The sequence below is a fragment of the Sylvia atricapilla genome, chromosome 6 (genome assembly GCF_009819655.1).
Source record: "Sylvia atricapilla isolate bSylAtr1 chromosome 6, bSylAtr1.pri, whole genome shotgun sequence".
In the NCBI taxonomy this organism is placed as follows: domain Eukaryota; kingdom Metazoa; phylum Chordata; class Aves; order Passeriformes; family Sylviidae; genus Sylvia; species Sylvia atricapilla.
In genome coordinates, this window is record NC_089145.1 from 15358739 (window position 1) to 15375527 (window position 16789).

Consider the following 16789-nt stretch of genomic DNA (forward strand, 5'->3'; position numbering starts at 1 on the left):
GGTGTACTGGCACAGCTCAGCTCTGCCAGATGTTTTGAGGGAAGTTTCATTCCCTCGCTGCTACTTGCTCAGGAGACAGAGGAGGTATTGCTCCGGGCTAAGCTTCCCGCTCACTGGCTCTAGCTGAGCTCTCCACCTTAGAATTAATACCTAAACTAAGAAGCCAATTCACAGAAGAAAACAGAGGGAGGGTGTATCAAAAGAGATATCCTGTTTATTTGAGGGTTTGGACTTCTATCATTAGTGCCAACAGGCAATTTGTGATGTACAAAATGAGCACAGGCTTGGGGAAGTGTCCTTCAGTCAGTCCAGCCACCTACTGCTTTTATCCTTCAGTACATAAGTCTCCATATTATATTTGGGCCCAAAGCACAAAGGGGCCCTCATTTACAGCCAGCTCCCAGACACCACCAGGAGCACATGAAATAGGTGCAGCAATCACACAAGCACGTTCTTGGAAGCTCACAGGAAGACCAGGGTGGAGATGTGTGAATTTTTCCCTTGCTTTCTTCCAAGGTCTTCTCCAGCTAGGAAAGCATTAAATAAGTACAGGCATATTCTCACAAAAGCCTGAGAGTCATAAAGGCTCTACAGGAGGTGGAAGGCAGATTGCAAATTTTAATAACGCTTAGTACATTCGCCATTACAGATTTTTCTTTAAAGAACTGACTTTTTCAGGGAGGGTGAGAACCCAGATGTAGACTTTAATGCTTGTTCTTTGTCTTTCCTGCAATCACATCTTATCTTTACATACTTTGGCCTTTCTTCTTTAAATCATTAAGGGAAACTGGAGAACTGCTTTTTTTGGAATTGGCCCATGAAATAAAAAGCTATATATTCATCTTAGAGATATGCTCAAGCATAATCCCACAACTTTCTGCTTTATTATAATTTTCCTGACTTTTGAGGTGAAGACAATGAATCCAGTAGTCTGGCACAGTTCAACATGTGACGCAGTTTAAACAAAATTTCTCTTGGGAAAAGGCTTGCCTGGTGACACTGGCAGCAGTAGTGACTGACCCCTAGGGAAGTGGGACAGTCACACACAGATGGGAAATAGCTCGGAAGGGACTACATGGAAGCACTGAAACATTAGACCCTACCTCATGGCTGAAAACTCAAGTGCGAGGTCCAGCTGCTAAAGTCTGAATGTGTTAGCATCACTGTTAGGGAACTGATACTAAGTGACAGATAGATTATATTACATAAAGTTCAATTTCTGGCTGCCCACAATGGCTCCTAATTCAAACAAAGGCCTGATAAAGCTACTGACAATAAATAACTCAAAGCAAAAAGCACACTGCTTTGAAACTTTAGCCTTGCAGCCAGGAACATTACAGTAAGCTCATTTGTTAAAAGAACTGCTTGATTTTGACCTAATACTACTTTACCAAAGCCACTGAATATTATTGATTTCCTCTGTTATGAACTGAGATGAATAAAAACCTAAGAGATTACAAATAAAAGGCCTTCTTTGTTCTGTATATCACTTCCGCTATGCTGGTCAGTCAGATGCCATTGTTTGTCCTCCTGCTCCCACAGCACGTGGAAAGTATCTTACTTGGAAATAAAACAAATGAAGAGATACAAAACAAAAATATTTCCCATGATTTTTACTGATTCAGCCTTATATCTAGGACTAAGAATAAGTAAGGAAAACAGCAGCAGTTCTAAAGAATTCCCCATACTGGTTCAAGTTTCATTTTTGTTTTAAAATGTTCACAATATCTTGGGTCCTGGAGCCTTTTAAGATAAGGGTTGGGATTAATATTTATATAGAAGTGATTAAAAGACATTTTTATTTTAAAAAGCTGACAGGCAAGCAAAGTTGCACAGTGCATGAGAACCTAGATGCACATCCAGGAAGCTCCCCTAAGTTTTAATTGACATTGGCTTTCTTGTATTTGAATTCTCCATGCCTTGTAGACTGCTTCAGTCAGTAATTTTTTAAGTTCAAGCTAGGAAAAGAATGACAGGATATACAGTTCAACAATGAAATTTGCAATTCATTGAGAAATTATAACACTCAAGAAGTCCCTATTCCAAGAGATAACAGATAATCAGAAGTGACACTTCATCCTTCAAACAAGCCACCTGACATTTCTTCTTCCACTTCTTACACCTTCATATGAAAGGTTTCACTGACAGCATCCACCACCTTCTGCCAACTCTTTAAAGGTAATAGTTTTGCTAAGCGAAAAAGCTCTAACTCAACATCTCCCCTAAACAGTAGGAAGAACTAAACACCTGTTAGCAACTTCATCAATACCTGACCAAATTAGGGAACAAGGAGAAAGTAACAGCTCTTTCAAGGAACAGAAAACTCAGGTTCTGCAGGTAACTGTCATCAGAAAGATGTTTCTCCTGCTTAACTCCTTGTTTTCCCCATGATGAACAGTCATCTAACACCAAGACCATTTGTGATGCCCTCCTGCACTTCTAGTCCATTCTACGTTCCAGGAGGCATGGCAGCAGAATATCCCACTTCTCACCTGCTATTTTCCAGATGTTCACCCTACCTGATGTAAGCAGCAATAATCCACACATTTATGGGAAATCTACAGGAACTACAGAGCTGAGGAGTTGTTACATTAAAAAGACCCTGCTACCTGACTCTACTTAATAGAGATTTAAAGTGCCAGAGGATATTTTTCTGAATAATCATTGATTCCCTCTTCCTAACAAAAAGCACTAGCAACACCGCAGGGAGAAAATGACCAAAAGAAAACTCCTTACCCTCTGTATTTCCAAACAAGAGTATCTTCTTTCCAACTGAAAGCTAATTACAAATACAAAATCAGACAAAATCAGCAGCTAGGGCATAGATCATAGAATGATTCGGGTAGGATGGGACATTAAAGATCATCTCTTTCCAACCTGCCTGCCATGGGCAGGGACACCTTTCACTAGACCAGGTTGCTCAGAGCCCCATCCAGCCTGGCCTTGAACACTCACAAGGATGGGGCATCCACAGCTTATCTGGGCAACCTGTTCCAGTGCCTCACCACCTCACAGTAAAGAATTTCTTCCTAATATCCAATCTAAACCTACTGTCTTTCATTTTGAGGCCATTTCTCCTTGTCCTGTTGTCGGGAAAGATGGGACAGGAAGGGATATGATTGTCTGCTAAGAAATACTGGAGATACAAAATCTGTGAGTGAAATAGCAATGAAGGCCAGCTTTGAGATGCAGGCATGGCAGGCAGGATGATGGTGATTAACTGGAGATAGGTTGAAGGACAGAGAACAAAAGGACCCAAGAATGCAGCCCCTCTGCACCCTGCCAAGGCATCAAGGAAAAAAGTAGATAAGAAGAGTGGTCTTTAGAGTTTAGAATATAGGATGATACGGTAATTTAGTAGTTCTCATAGGCTGCATGTAAAGTTTGTAGGTTTTGTAGCTTGCGTCGGTTGGTCACTGTAAATTAGAATATTCAACACAAAAGGAGATATGTGTTGGAACAAGGTTCTTGCTCTTCTTTTACCTCCCTCTCTCCTCCCGCCCTGACCTCAGCACTCTTCTTACCTCTCTCACCCCTCTTAGCTTTTTTACCTCATACCCCCTCTCTCTCTCTCTCTCTCTCTCCCTCTGTCTTTGGGGCTTCCCTTCAGCTGAGGCTGGTGGCTGAAAGCATCCCTCTTTACCCATGACCCTTGCAATAAAACCACGTGTTTCTAGAACATCTCAGGTCTGCAGAGTTCCTTGTCCCTGCCATCCACGGATGTTCCTACACCTGTCACTACATGCTCTTGTGAGAAGTCCCTCTCCATCTTTCCTGTAGGGCCTCCTTAAGTATTGGAAGGCCACAATTAAACCACCCCAAAGCCTTCTCTTTTCCGGGCTAATTCTCAGTTTTTCCTTATAGGAAAGGTGCTCCATCCCTCTGATCATCTTCTTGGACTCATTCCAACAGGTCCATGTCCTTCTTGTGCTGGGACCCCAGAGCAGGGTGCAGCCCTGCAGGCGAGCTCTCACCAGAGCACAGCAGAGGGGCAGAATCCATCCCTTGACCTGCTGCCCAGGCTGCTTTGGATGTAGCCCAGAGCACAGCTGGCTTTCTGGGCTGAGAGTGCTCATTACATATCTACAAAGATATGACTTGGTTTTAAAGACAGAAATACCCCTGCACATCAGCTAAAAATTAATGAAGCTGCCTGGGACTTGAAAGCTGACAGTCCCTTGTGTCTGAACACTTCAAAACCAGAGTTCAGCTGCTTTCCAAAAGTCAAATCAACTCATGAAACAGGAGATTCTCTTAATCAGAATTTCTCTTTATGTCTTCACTAGCATTTCAGTACCATGGTTTGTTGACCTTGACAAAGTAAAGATTGACAGACTGCCTGTTTGTTTTGGGAATCGTTCAACAGAATGGACACAGTGTGCATTTTTGTGTGACTTGATGCATGGCTGAGCTTCTCACCTCTGACTCTCATTGGCCATTAACCTGACATATATAATTAAAAAGAGGAAAGGAAATCTCACATTATTGCTATACTATTTGAAAGCATTTTTTTCTACATTGTAGCATGGAGTTTCCCAGTTCTGTTGCGAAAATATAAATACAGGTCTCTGCTTACAAACTTCTGCTGCTTGAAAGATCTACAAGATCCCAGATCAATTCCCTCCACCCTACCCACTGTATCACAAATGTATTTGTAAGCACATACCAACGTAAAGCTGACTTGTATAGTCAGAACACTGCCCCTAATTTTCCTGAGTATTTTTCCTTGTGGATGAGATAGCAACTCCCTAAGCTAGTTCAGAATTAGGAGTAAGGGAAGAATTATTTCTTTACATCCTTTTAAACTCTGTTTGTTTTAAAAAGGTGTATGACTCATAGTGGTTAAATATTTAACTGTTTTACTAATGAGCTGAATCCTAACACGTGAGTATGAAAACACGTGTCATTGCATCTGAAAAATCCCACTCATATCCAAGGAGCTTTTTAAAAAAATTATATATATATATAAATACATATAGAAACACATGTTAGGAATCTATAAGGTAAGTTTTGAGACTATTCTACACAGGAGTTGGGATTTGGTTGTGTGTGTGGGGGGCGGTTCTCCCTTTTTATCAAAACAATTGCAGTAATTCAACCCCAAATGTGTCTCTTACTGTATTAATAATAACGATGACATAATAGTACAATTATACCCTGTGGGACTGGGCTACACTGACATGTGCAACCACGTGCCCACCATCACTTCAAAGACAGAAAGAGATTGAAGATACTGCCCCACCCTGCTCCTCATTCCTGCACTTCTCATCTTGGAGATTACCACCCACCAAGCTGAACAACAGTAACCTGTGGTGGAAATGCTCTTTGCCCTCTTTGTTACAATCAGAGTAAGTTTAACCATCTTTGATGGTAAAAATAAAAGAGGCTTTCTGGGGCAGCTGGGCACTGCAGCTATGAAAGTGAACACAGCACAACCCAATTCCAGGCAGTGGTAAATCCCATGGAGGGGCCACAGCGAAGAGCTGGCAGATGACTGCTTCTTAAGATTTCCAGAGAGTCGTGCTTCTGCAAACCTACCTACACCATGCCTGTTCTAGCTGTGTTTCAACAAAACAGCTTTTGTTTGTAGAGATGGCCTAGCTGCCAACTCGGGTTCAATAACCAGCTCTGGATTATGGTAGGCTGGCCTAGACCTGTAGGATAAATTTAATCTCAGCCAAGTTGGCCTCAATCAGCTCTGTCAGGCTGCAATCCTGCTGTCCTGCAGCAAAACAAATGAAAATTTAATTCATTATTCAGTTAAATCAATACATGAGAGGGACAAGCTTCAGTGTGTAAAATAAGGGCCAAAATCTCAGGCAAAAACAAAAAAAAACCCAAACAAATCACCAAAACCTTCAGAGTTCTAAGTTAAGAAGTGAGACAAGAAGTTAAATACATTTTCCTTTTCAGTGTTGTGACTGCTGAGGCTCATCACTGAACCAGAATGCTTGGAGCAGGCCAAAGATGGGACTTCTGGAAGTCATGTTTTCTCTGCCTCAGTGTCTTGCTGTGGAAGAGCCCACTCAGAACTAACTTTTCAACCACTTTGTTTAGTCTGCAGGGCCTATGAGGGTAGGAGCTATCTTTTAGAGCATGTGGGTCCACACTCTACTAGGTGTTGTACTCCATCTTACAGGCAGGGCTGTAATGGAAACAACAATAATGTCCTTTCTCAGAAGAATAACACATGAGTCTGCTTGTAAATTGTTTTGCAGATAAAGTTTCCATCACACTTTTAACTATCAAAAGCTAACAAATCTTACTCTACAGTTCCACAAACAGTTTAAGCCAGAACTGTTGCCAAAAGAAGCAATCTCATCTGGCCAAGAAAAAGGTTAATTTGAACCCATCTGGGTTCTCCAAGGCAATTGACAACAGAGCTGCATAAATGCTTGTGTTGGCAGAAGGAATGGAGCAGCAGGATCATTTCTTCAGGTGGCAGTGCCAGTTTATGTAGGCTGAAATCCTCTCTTGAAAGTGCAGCCTGGGTTCTCTGAAGGATTTATCTCACAAAGCCAACTTAGAGTGGAAAAGCTATGGATCACCCAATTTTACACATAAAACTGCTAATATTCACCTCCCAAGAATGCTGCAAGGTTAAGCACACTCATGTTTGTAAGGCATTACAGAAGTAAGATTAGTAAATATTTGATTTTCTCTCCTCCCTTTCCCCCAGCCTCGGCCACTAAGTATAACTCATTCTGAGCTCCATGTACTAAATCAATGACTTGGAGCAGCTCCTAGAAGGTAGCTGTCAAGCTCCCTGCCCGTGGGCCTGATGGAGGTCACACAGTCATACACAATCCCATTTAAAATTGGCCTGCAATGCCGCAGCCAAAACAGCATCTAAATGCATTGTACCCAGCCGTGCTGCAGGGAACAGACAAATCACCTCTAGAGCAGACACCTTTTCTCACCTTGATCTGGGCAACAGCTGCAGAGGAATAAAGGACAAGTAAACCAACTCCTTTTGCATGTATTCCACGTGTCAAACCGACAGAAACAACAACGAAAAGGAAGGTTTCTGAAAGGTACCTTAATAAGGATGTTACCAACGTGCTGGAGTAAAAACAGAGGCCAGCCTCAGTGTCATTAGCATAAGGGAAACCATCAAAGTGAGGCAGCACATAGCTTGCTTTCAATAGACTATGTGTGAAAACAGGCATTTTGGTTATTTTGTTAGTACTTCAAAGTCTGGCTGTTTCCAAGCGCCAATAACAGCTCTTGGTTCCCCATCATCTTAAAAATAAGCTCCTGGTCAATGGGTTAGGAGGAAATACCTGATGTAAGCAATGCACTAAGGCCCCTGAAAACAGTGATCAGTGGGGACAGCTGAGCAGTGCAAAGGTTTTAGGACATTTATCCCAATATTTGGGATCAATGTTCCCTCGAGGGAACTCAAAAGCCTACAGAACTTACTCTGCTGCAGCGGCTCTGACTGCTGTGGCTGTCAGGGCACAGGGACACCAATCCTTGTTTGCTCCCAAGGCACAGGACACGCCACGAACACGGAAAAGAAAATGCAGTACGTGGCAGCTCTCTGGGCTATCAACACTTCTCCAGCAGCTCAGTACAAACACCATGTTCTGAGCGCCACAATTAAATTCATTTATTTTATAAGCTGAGATAAAGTGTAAATGCCCATGCTAAATACTACTAGCCACTGAATCAACAGCTCTCATAAACTTTCACAAGGCCTTTCTGATTGCTGAGATAAAGTAGAATTGGGCCTCATAGTACAACAGGAGCAATCCTAGAAGCTCTTTGTGCAAGACAAGTTTAACACAACGCATGCTTCAGTCATGATGACATTTTTTATACTACCAAAATAAAAGTAAATTAGATAAAAATACATTTAAAACATTAAATGTGAGATAAATACAGTTTGCAGTTACATAAATCAAACTCATGCTTCCTAGGTTGCCCCTAAGTACAAGCAGACTCTGTTGAAGAAATCTTTCCTACTACATCCTGATCCTGTTAATATTTATGCACACAGGAAGCTCCACTGAACTCATGATGACGACTCGTACACACAAAGTTAAACACACTGTACAATTGCAAGTCTCATGCCATAAAAACTTCACTTATAAACATAGAAAGTAACTTAGTTCCCTCTGCATATATACATTTAAGAAAAAAAAAACCCAGTATACAGTCTTGCCTTTTTTTCCCCCCCTCATCCAAAGCCATGGAATAAAATCTCAGTAGGGCAGAATTGCCAGAGGCTCTACTCAATACAAATGAAATTCAGCTAAAAGTACTTTTTTCTTCAAATCATTGATGAAAAAGTAAACATTCCATATATAAATACATATGTAAAGAAGCATATATATAAATATATGCATATATACGTACATATATGTGTGTGTGTGTATATATACACACATATATGTTTCATATACATAAAAACATATGAAGAAATAGGAGTATTCTCCCGTGTTGTTGTTCTCTATCTGTGCACCAAGTCAGATATTTGTCACTTTTTTCATGGCCTGGCCAATTGCTGACAGGATGTTTATTTACTCGTTCCCCTTCCAAGAGCAGTTAGCTCTCAGTGCTGAGATGCACTCTGCTCCTGTCAAACACAGAAGTCAAGAAACAAAATAACGAAGCTTTTTGGAAAGCAAACTCATAGAAGTTTACTTTAGAAACTGCCAAGAAAAAGAAAGCCACCAAGAAGTCCAGTTGATTTGGGGTTTTTTAGCCAGTTAATTGAACCCACTTAACCCAATATTACAAAATAAAGTTCCTAATACATTCAATTTAAGTTATTTTCTCTCTACTAACTCCTGGAACCTCCCTTCTTTTTAGGCACTGGCACTCATTGCTTTTTTGCACTACAGTTACACCACACCTGCAGAGTTTATTCCAGTTTTGCCTACCAAGGGCCACTTAAAGCCATTCAAGAGCCACCAGCTAGTGACAGCTGGCAAATTCAAACCTGTCTCAGTAGTCTATCATATGTAATCAATTGCAAATAGAACTTCAACAGACTCATCCCATTATTTCCTAGCTAATTCCCCCTGGGAAAACAAGCCAGCAAGCTTCCACTTTGAATCATGAAGCTAGTTCTGCCCCTGCCTCTCCTCCCAGCTTCTCCCTTTCCCCTCCCTCTGCCTCAGTTCACGGCACTGTTTCAGTTTTTGGGCTTGATATCCGTTATGTTATGTCAGCTGTTACATTACGCTTAAAACAATAGACTCCAGCTGGCTGAGGTCAGATGTGAAAACAAGGACCTAACAAAGCCAGAGACCCTCCAGTCATACCGAAATTGAGATACACACTGAATGTAGCACTTAATGACAAACTACTTTCCAGACATTTGGGCAAAGCATAAAGGAAACACCTGTCACTGCAAACATTACACACTAATCCAGATAAACCCTAAATTTAAAAATCTTTCTTTTCACTGCTTGGCTATAGCATGCACCAGTTTTAATTTATTTTTTTTTCCAAGATGGAATTAGTATTAGTTTGCTTGTTTACTAAAATAATAAATAGTGATAAATATGCATAATTTCAAAGAAAACACGTTTATTATGTTTTTTTTCTGGAGTTTACCAAATGAATGTTCCAAGTTTGACATGGATTTACACCCCAGAAAAGTTTAGTCAAACTTTAACCTGTAAGCAGGAAGCTTGACAAAAGTGAATAATAAACATAACTGTGAATGAAACATGCCATTTTCAGTGATGGCATTTTCTTAGCCACACCTTTGGACACAGTTTATTGGAATGTACCTATTCTTAAAAATAAACAAACAAACCACTGCTCTACTGTGTGACTTAGGAAAGCAAATACGAGCTCTTGGGAGCAGGTGAAAAACTAATAGCTCCAGAGAATATATCCCTATTTATCAAAACCCTGCAGACAATTTAAAAGCAGTGTTTCCTAAAAACTTCCCCATTACTGCAGCTCCTATATGACAAGCTCACTTTGCACACAAGGACAACGTGGCACCCTGCTCATTTCTGCCTCTGGCAAAGACCCCCACGCTGCCACGGAGGGAGATCTCCATGTCAGATCATGTGGGCCACCAAGCAGCCAGCAGACGGCACCAATCCATCACCAGTGGCTTGTGCTGGCCCACAATCTGTCACCAGCCCCACCCTGAGCTCCAAGAAGGTCTCCAGAGCCTGTCTGAGTCTTCAGAGCCTGAGCCCCCCAAAATGCCTGGTACGTCACAGCCACCTCATCCCAAAGGGGATAAATTCTAAATCCTGATTCCTTCAGGCATAGTGATGTACTTGCAGACCTTATTTTAAATGACAGTGCTCAGTTATGCCACCACTCAACTCCAGGCATAGAAACCCCAGAGAAGGGATTTTTCTTTCCAAACTTCATAGAAAAGGCAGAAACAGAAGTAATCAATTTTCTACATCCAAGCCACTCCACTGCAGCAGACTAAAATAAGAATTCAAACCCACAATGTTTGGACCTTCTAGATGAAAGGCATGGATACATGTAAAAAGAGGTGTGGGCTTTTGCTATAGAAACTGCTGCTTATTCTTATAATCTACATCTAAAGGCCATTCCTGGTGGTAATTTTAGAGATATTTAGAAAAATAAACTTCTTCTTTTATCCCAATGGAATAGGAAACATCTAATAATACCAAGAGTGTACCTGGCAGGGCATAACATATTGGAAGTCTTTCTGTGTTTTAACAAGTTTAAGAATTTTTTCTTTCTCCTCCATGCAAACACTTGCCCAATTCACTTCAATGAAAGCATTAATTGTTCTTTTTTTTTTTTTTTTTCCTTAAAAGCCATCCACACGATGAGCAATAAAGTAGACCAAATGGCATGAATTTTGTGGCTCCACCACAAAGTTGCCAGAGTTTTCTCTGGCACCAATATTTACACTGCCCTTTTCTCCCATCTCTCTCCACAAATTACGATTGCTAATTACTCATATAAAATTCCCCAAGCCCATGTGGAAAAACATTTTTTAAGAGTTCACTTCTTCCAAAATATATTTTTATCTAGTTCAAGACACCATCCAAGGTCAGAAGCAGCCGCCCCTGGAGAACACAGCGCAGTCCAATGCTGCCCTCTGCAGATTTTAATGGGAAACCCCAGCACCCTTCTACAAGTTTTTGATTTTTAGCACATGTCAAAACAAAACCAGCAATCTCCCCCTTACTGGTCTTAGCATGCTTTCATTCCACATCACCTCTTCATTCCTCCTTAACTCAGATTTAATTGACACCAAACCAGAGCAAAAGCCTTGTCTTTTTGTCTTTTTTTTTTTTAATTGGTAATAAAAGAGCATCCATTTCATGAAATTGGTTCAGCTGTCCCTAACACACAGCCTTATTTCCACTTTAGAAGCATCTGATTTGTTTCCCTCTGACCTGTTCAGAGTGGACATAAAGCAGAATTTAAGCATGTTCACGCAACCTTCTGAACCAAATGAATTAAATCCTTTTAACATCACATTTACATTAAACACATAACTCTCTTCTGAAGGCCAGGGGAGTTGACAAGGATTTGCTCTGAGAACAGCTGGAACAAGTTAAGATCTTACTACCAGCCACATTTCAAACCAAGGCAGCTGATTCTGCAGTGAGGCAGATTAGAAGCACTCACGTTATCTGCCAGCACAGCTCAGCCATAAACATCACAAGCAGGGGCTGAAATGCAGCCAGAAGCACCTGGGTGCAGATTCAGGGGAAGATCCCAGTTCCAGATACTCCTTATGCTGCTACCTCATTAAAAGAGGGGAGGGTAATTTTAATTTCTAATTGTGTTTTTTGAGCCTTCAAATCACTCCCAGCTGGCATTGTTCTTACAAACTAAAATGTAAAGAAGCCAACTTTGAATGAAATCTGGGATTCTCCACTTCAGCTGTCAGTGACAGAAAGAAAAGGCTGCAGTGAGTGACTCCCTGGACAGGTCTTTCTGCAGGTCCACCAAAGGAAAAAGATTGAAGATCATAAACCCTCTAGACACATCTTCTACACCAGCTGACCTCACTTTGGGTCACCTCAGGGGACATTGCTGAGGCTGCAAAGACAAATTTTTCACTTTCTCAGCTACAGTTGTTCTTCAGAGTCTGTAGGCTAGATTAATCTATAGAGCTGTCACCAGGCATCTTTTACAGATATTAAATTCATTTACTTTTTCAAAAGGATGAAAATGCACCAATGCAGATGGTGAGTCTGAATTTTGGCCTTTTAAAGCATGGAATATTATCAGGAAAGAAAACTGCTGGCACCCCTTTGAACTGTGTATTCTCTGTGAAGACCACCTTCAGAAACAAAAGCTGTAGGTGTTTTCCTCCTTCTTTCTCAAAAGACCCACAAAACACACCGGCAAACAAAAGCCAAGGTTTATACTCAAAACATTATATTAAAAAAGCAATATAAACTAGATTCCCTATGGGCCTAGACTCTGTGCCAGTTTCTTATAATTGTAGGAATAATTTCAGTGCCAATAAAGTAAATGTTAATAAACCAAAACTATGGCCCTTTTATCTTAATTTGCATTTTTTAAAGTTTAAATATTGTTCAATCTCTTCAGTAAGAAACATGCTAAACTAGAAAAGGAACTTAAAACACGAAGCTGGAAAGAGTTTATACTTTCACCATAAAAGCATAGCCTTTTTCTTCTTTATTTTTTATTTGGTGGGAATCAATATTGAAATGAGATTCCTACCAGAAAATAGCTTTTTCAGGCACACCAAATATCCCTTGGTTCAGCAGAATATTTAATCCCCTTGGATCAGACACTTGGATTTTCTTAGATCATGCTGAGATAACAGCATTCTGCTGTGTTCTGGCACCATAAAACCCTTGCTTATGAAAATAAAAGAAAAATACGGCCTCTCTGGGAACATACATCTCTGCACCACTTTTTTTTTTTTTTTTTCCATAGTTTAGACATTGTAGTCTCAAAATCAATTTTTACACTGATATACCACATTCCCTTTATGAGTCATGGCAAAAGCTCTCCCGCACCACTATTTTACGCGGGCCAAGTGTACACAGGACTCTTCAAAACGATGATGCTTTCACAGTCTTGGCTCAGACTCCAGCTCAAGCTGGGCAAGTGCCAACCAGTAACTGGAGTCAAACCCCCTCCGACAGCACCATCTAGTGAAAAAAAGGGAAAATAAACACATGCAAATTTAAACAGTTTTCACTGCCTTCTAGAAACGAACAAAAGGCCAATTCTCTCCTAATCTCCCATTACAACTGCATTTAGGTATAGCTTTCATCAAGGCTCTTTGCCTCGTGAAGTGTGGTGACAAGTAGAGAAAGATTCAGCAGCTAATTGTAAGCTTTTTGTCTAAATCTGGAACACCACTTGGAACACATATAAACTTGCCCCTGTTTATTCCTCCAACGCTAAGCTTGCGTTTTTCTTCCTTTTATGAGAAATAGAAGCATTTTTTAGTGCTTTAAAATTACTGGTAGCACAACATCTTCCGTTTTGTCCTGGACTAGTGGGAGGTGATATTTTAAGACAAGCAGCTCCAGAATAAAACCAAAATGATACATACATATAATCTCAAAAACTTTTTTAGCTTTTATTTTTATGTTATTGTAATATCTTGTATGACAGTATTAGTAAACCATGGAATTATTTTTTATGAAAAAGGGCACAGTCAGCTTCTATCTATAACTTCAATGTAACCAGGCTCCCTGCTTTCAAAAAGACTGCCTGCTGAATTTATGCAGGTGCTCAGATCTTTTACAGAGTCAGAGCCAAATACTTTGGCTATTTGGAGAAAAAAAAGCAGTATAGCTATTAATTGTGAGTACTTTTAATGGCCTTGTTTAATTAGTTTTCCAATCAGGAGGAACATATTCTGTTCTTTTCCCAATGCTATCTCCAGTGCCTTTCAAGTCCAGCTTCATGGGATTACATGAGATCTGAAACGACGAAATCTTCATGGCCAAAGTTCCTCCATTCTCACTGCCCTGCCCAGTTAAGCCCAAGCAAAAGCCATCTTCAGGATTCCCACAATCCTGGTAGGTTGCTGGTACACTGCTGCTCCTTTGAGCTCTCTCTCAATTTAGCATTAGTTTGTCAGTCAAATCACTTGCCCTCCTTTGCTCACCTACAGTGAGAGAGTTACCTTACTCGAATTTCCTGGCTCCAAATAAAAATCATTACTGTCATATAATTAAAAATCCTTCTACAGACACAAAAAAGAAATTAACTCCTACTGCAGAGCAGTAGAAAGAGTGCTCTCCTAATCTTTCATTTCTCCTTACAGCACTGTTTGGTTTGGAAGTTTGCACCCTGTCCTTTCCTGTTTTGTGCTGTAATCCCTATGTGCTTGTTACACTTTATTTTACTTCTTTCTTTCCATTTTTGCAGTCCCTCTTGAACCAGCCCTCTGTGATTAAATCTCCCCCTAAGAATTCAGTTACATCTATTTTTTGTAATGCTACCTTAAAGTCAAAGAAAAATCTCTTAAGAAATAAGAGAATAGGACGTTTCACTGGGTAGGTGCCAACAGGAGTGAGATCCTGACATTTATATTTGCGTTCCAAGATGCCACAGCTCCTTGGAAAGTCCCACCAAAACTGGATAGAGCAGAGTGCACGTTGGCCCATCTACTGCTTTGGATGGATGGCTCCCCATAATCCCCACAGGTTTCATCAAAGTTACCACAGTTAATCCTTTAAGAAAACAATATCAGACCGTGCCAATAATATTGAACACACAGACAACTGCCTATTTCCCATAAAACCCATGGCAGCAGGATTTCAGTTTTAGGAATTAACCAGTTTTTCTCACTCTGTAGAACAGGAACACTGACACATCATTCATCAGTTCCCTCACTACTTAGAGAGGAAGACAACACAGAATAATAGAAATACACAATCCATACTGGATATTACACTGGATATGAAATCCTGAATGCTTTGCATGCACCTTACACTGCCTGTATTGCCCAGATACAGACAACACAGGGATGAACAAACCAAACACCAGCTCCATGATTTCACAGGGTAGGGCAGGCAATGAAGCCTTATGAGTTACATTGTCACTATAAGTTGTTTCATCGAGACAACACACATGTAAAATATGATTATATATTGCAAAGATGAGTGAGGCACTACCAGGAGTTAAATTCATCACAGATATTGGCAGAAGTTATGGATAAAAAAAATCCTACTAGCTATGAAGTAAAATGCTCAAAACAAATCTGTGCAAAAAGGAAACGCCAAATCACCAAAAAAAAAAAAAAGGCAGAAATAAACGAATAAACGTATGGATGCTCTTTGCCGGCACTAATTATTGTAATTACACTTAGGAGTTCAAACATCTTACAAGTTAGTTAAAAATACTACACAGCAATGAAGGCACTTCATAAAGAAATAGTGTGATTGACACTAAATTTAATATGCTATAGTCTTACAGCATTCATATTAAGTACAGAACCTTTGCATATTTCATAGGTAAAGAGACAAAATTTATTAGAATTGATGGAGGTATTGACTGAACTTTTTCATGTGAATAGTGGTAATACACCTAACAATATTACTAGACAATTGCTACAATACCTGTTTTGAACAAATATTTAAATTGCTAGTTAGCATTTTCTCAATACAGTGACAGTGTTTCCACAAGTTAAATAATGGTCGTTTATTTATAAATACAAAGAATTCAATAATTTAGCAAGGGGCTGCCCACTAGTGAGGTACAAGAAATTCATAAAAGATTGGATGTTTAAAATCATGCCTCTCCAACCTCAAAAGTAAGGCTCTTCAATGAAATCTAGGCTGGCAGGACACAAATACTCCTGAAGCATTTGTTGATACATTTGTGTTGCAGCACGGGTGTACTATAAACACAATGACTGTTTTCTCTACTGAAGGGAAAGAGCATAAGACAGGTAGAGCAAGTTGTCTTAATGTCAAAGGACACGTGTTTTCCACTTCTGAAACAAAGCTGGATATGACATAACTAAATGAAAGACTTCCACTTACTTTTTTTCCCTTCCTATGGCCAAGTGTCTGGTCTGGAGTATGGCTAAAAAAAGTACTGACCCAAGCAACAGGAGGGATTCAAGCTTAATTAGAATGACTATGTGTTGGACACACCACAGATGTCCTCAGCATAGGCCACAGAGAGTGCCACTTCCTTTTTGGATTACCATGACTTTTGTAATTTCTGTAGCTTTACAGACTCATTAGGGAACAGCAGAAAAGTCTCATGTCAATTAAACCATAAGGAACATTTTGTTTGATGTGGTGATAGCTCAGGAGATTAGAATTTGCACATCAGGAACAAACACGCATCAATCACATTAATGCCCACATACATACCATCCAGAATAACGTCCCTGTAGCAAGAGCTGCATACTGCTCAATTGTAGAAAGCACACTGAAGATAAGGCATATCAGCACAATAAGAAAGCTGCAAACAAAAAAGAAAAAAAAAATGTAATGCAATGTAATAACTTTTAGGGAGAACAGATAATTATGCCATCCCAAATCATCTGTTTACAATGAAATGTCACTGGCATTGTACTATCCCAAAACACAGCTGGGGAATTTTGTTTGACTCTGCTTTCTGTTGGATAGTTTATTTCTCTTCAGACGCTGTGGTTTTGGGTTGGACATCATCAAATGAAACCATATAGTAACACTAGCTTCAGCCTAGCTCTAAGATTTGCTGTTTCCTGGCCTCTCATGCAAGGAGCGTTTCTTGCTCTTTCCCATTTTAAGGACTACTTTGGCTGAATCATCACACAACCCTCAAACATGTTTCAAATATTTGCCTTTTTGCTGATCCAAAGCCCAATAAACTGAAAAAGAAATCA

At 40.1% G+C, this 16789-nt stretch overlaps 1 protein-coding gene across 2 annotated transcripts in view; it reads right to left on the minus strand.

Moving 5' to 3' along the window:
• KCNQ1 (potassium voltage-gated channel subfamily Q member 1) overlaps positions 1–16789 on the minus strand; it is a 330886-nt gene that overhangs the window by 274543 nt on the left and 39554 nt on the right. For both annotated transcript variants that reach the window (XM_066320893.1, XM_066320892.1), the window contains exon 2: positions 16293–16383. In XM_066320893.1, coding sequence (XP_066176990.1) covers positions 16293–16383 — 91 coding nt within the window. The remainder of the gene's footprint in view (positions 1–16292; positions 16384–16789) is intronic.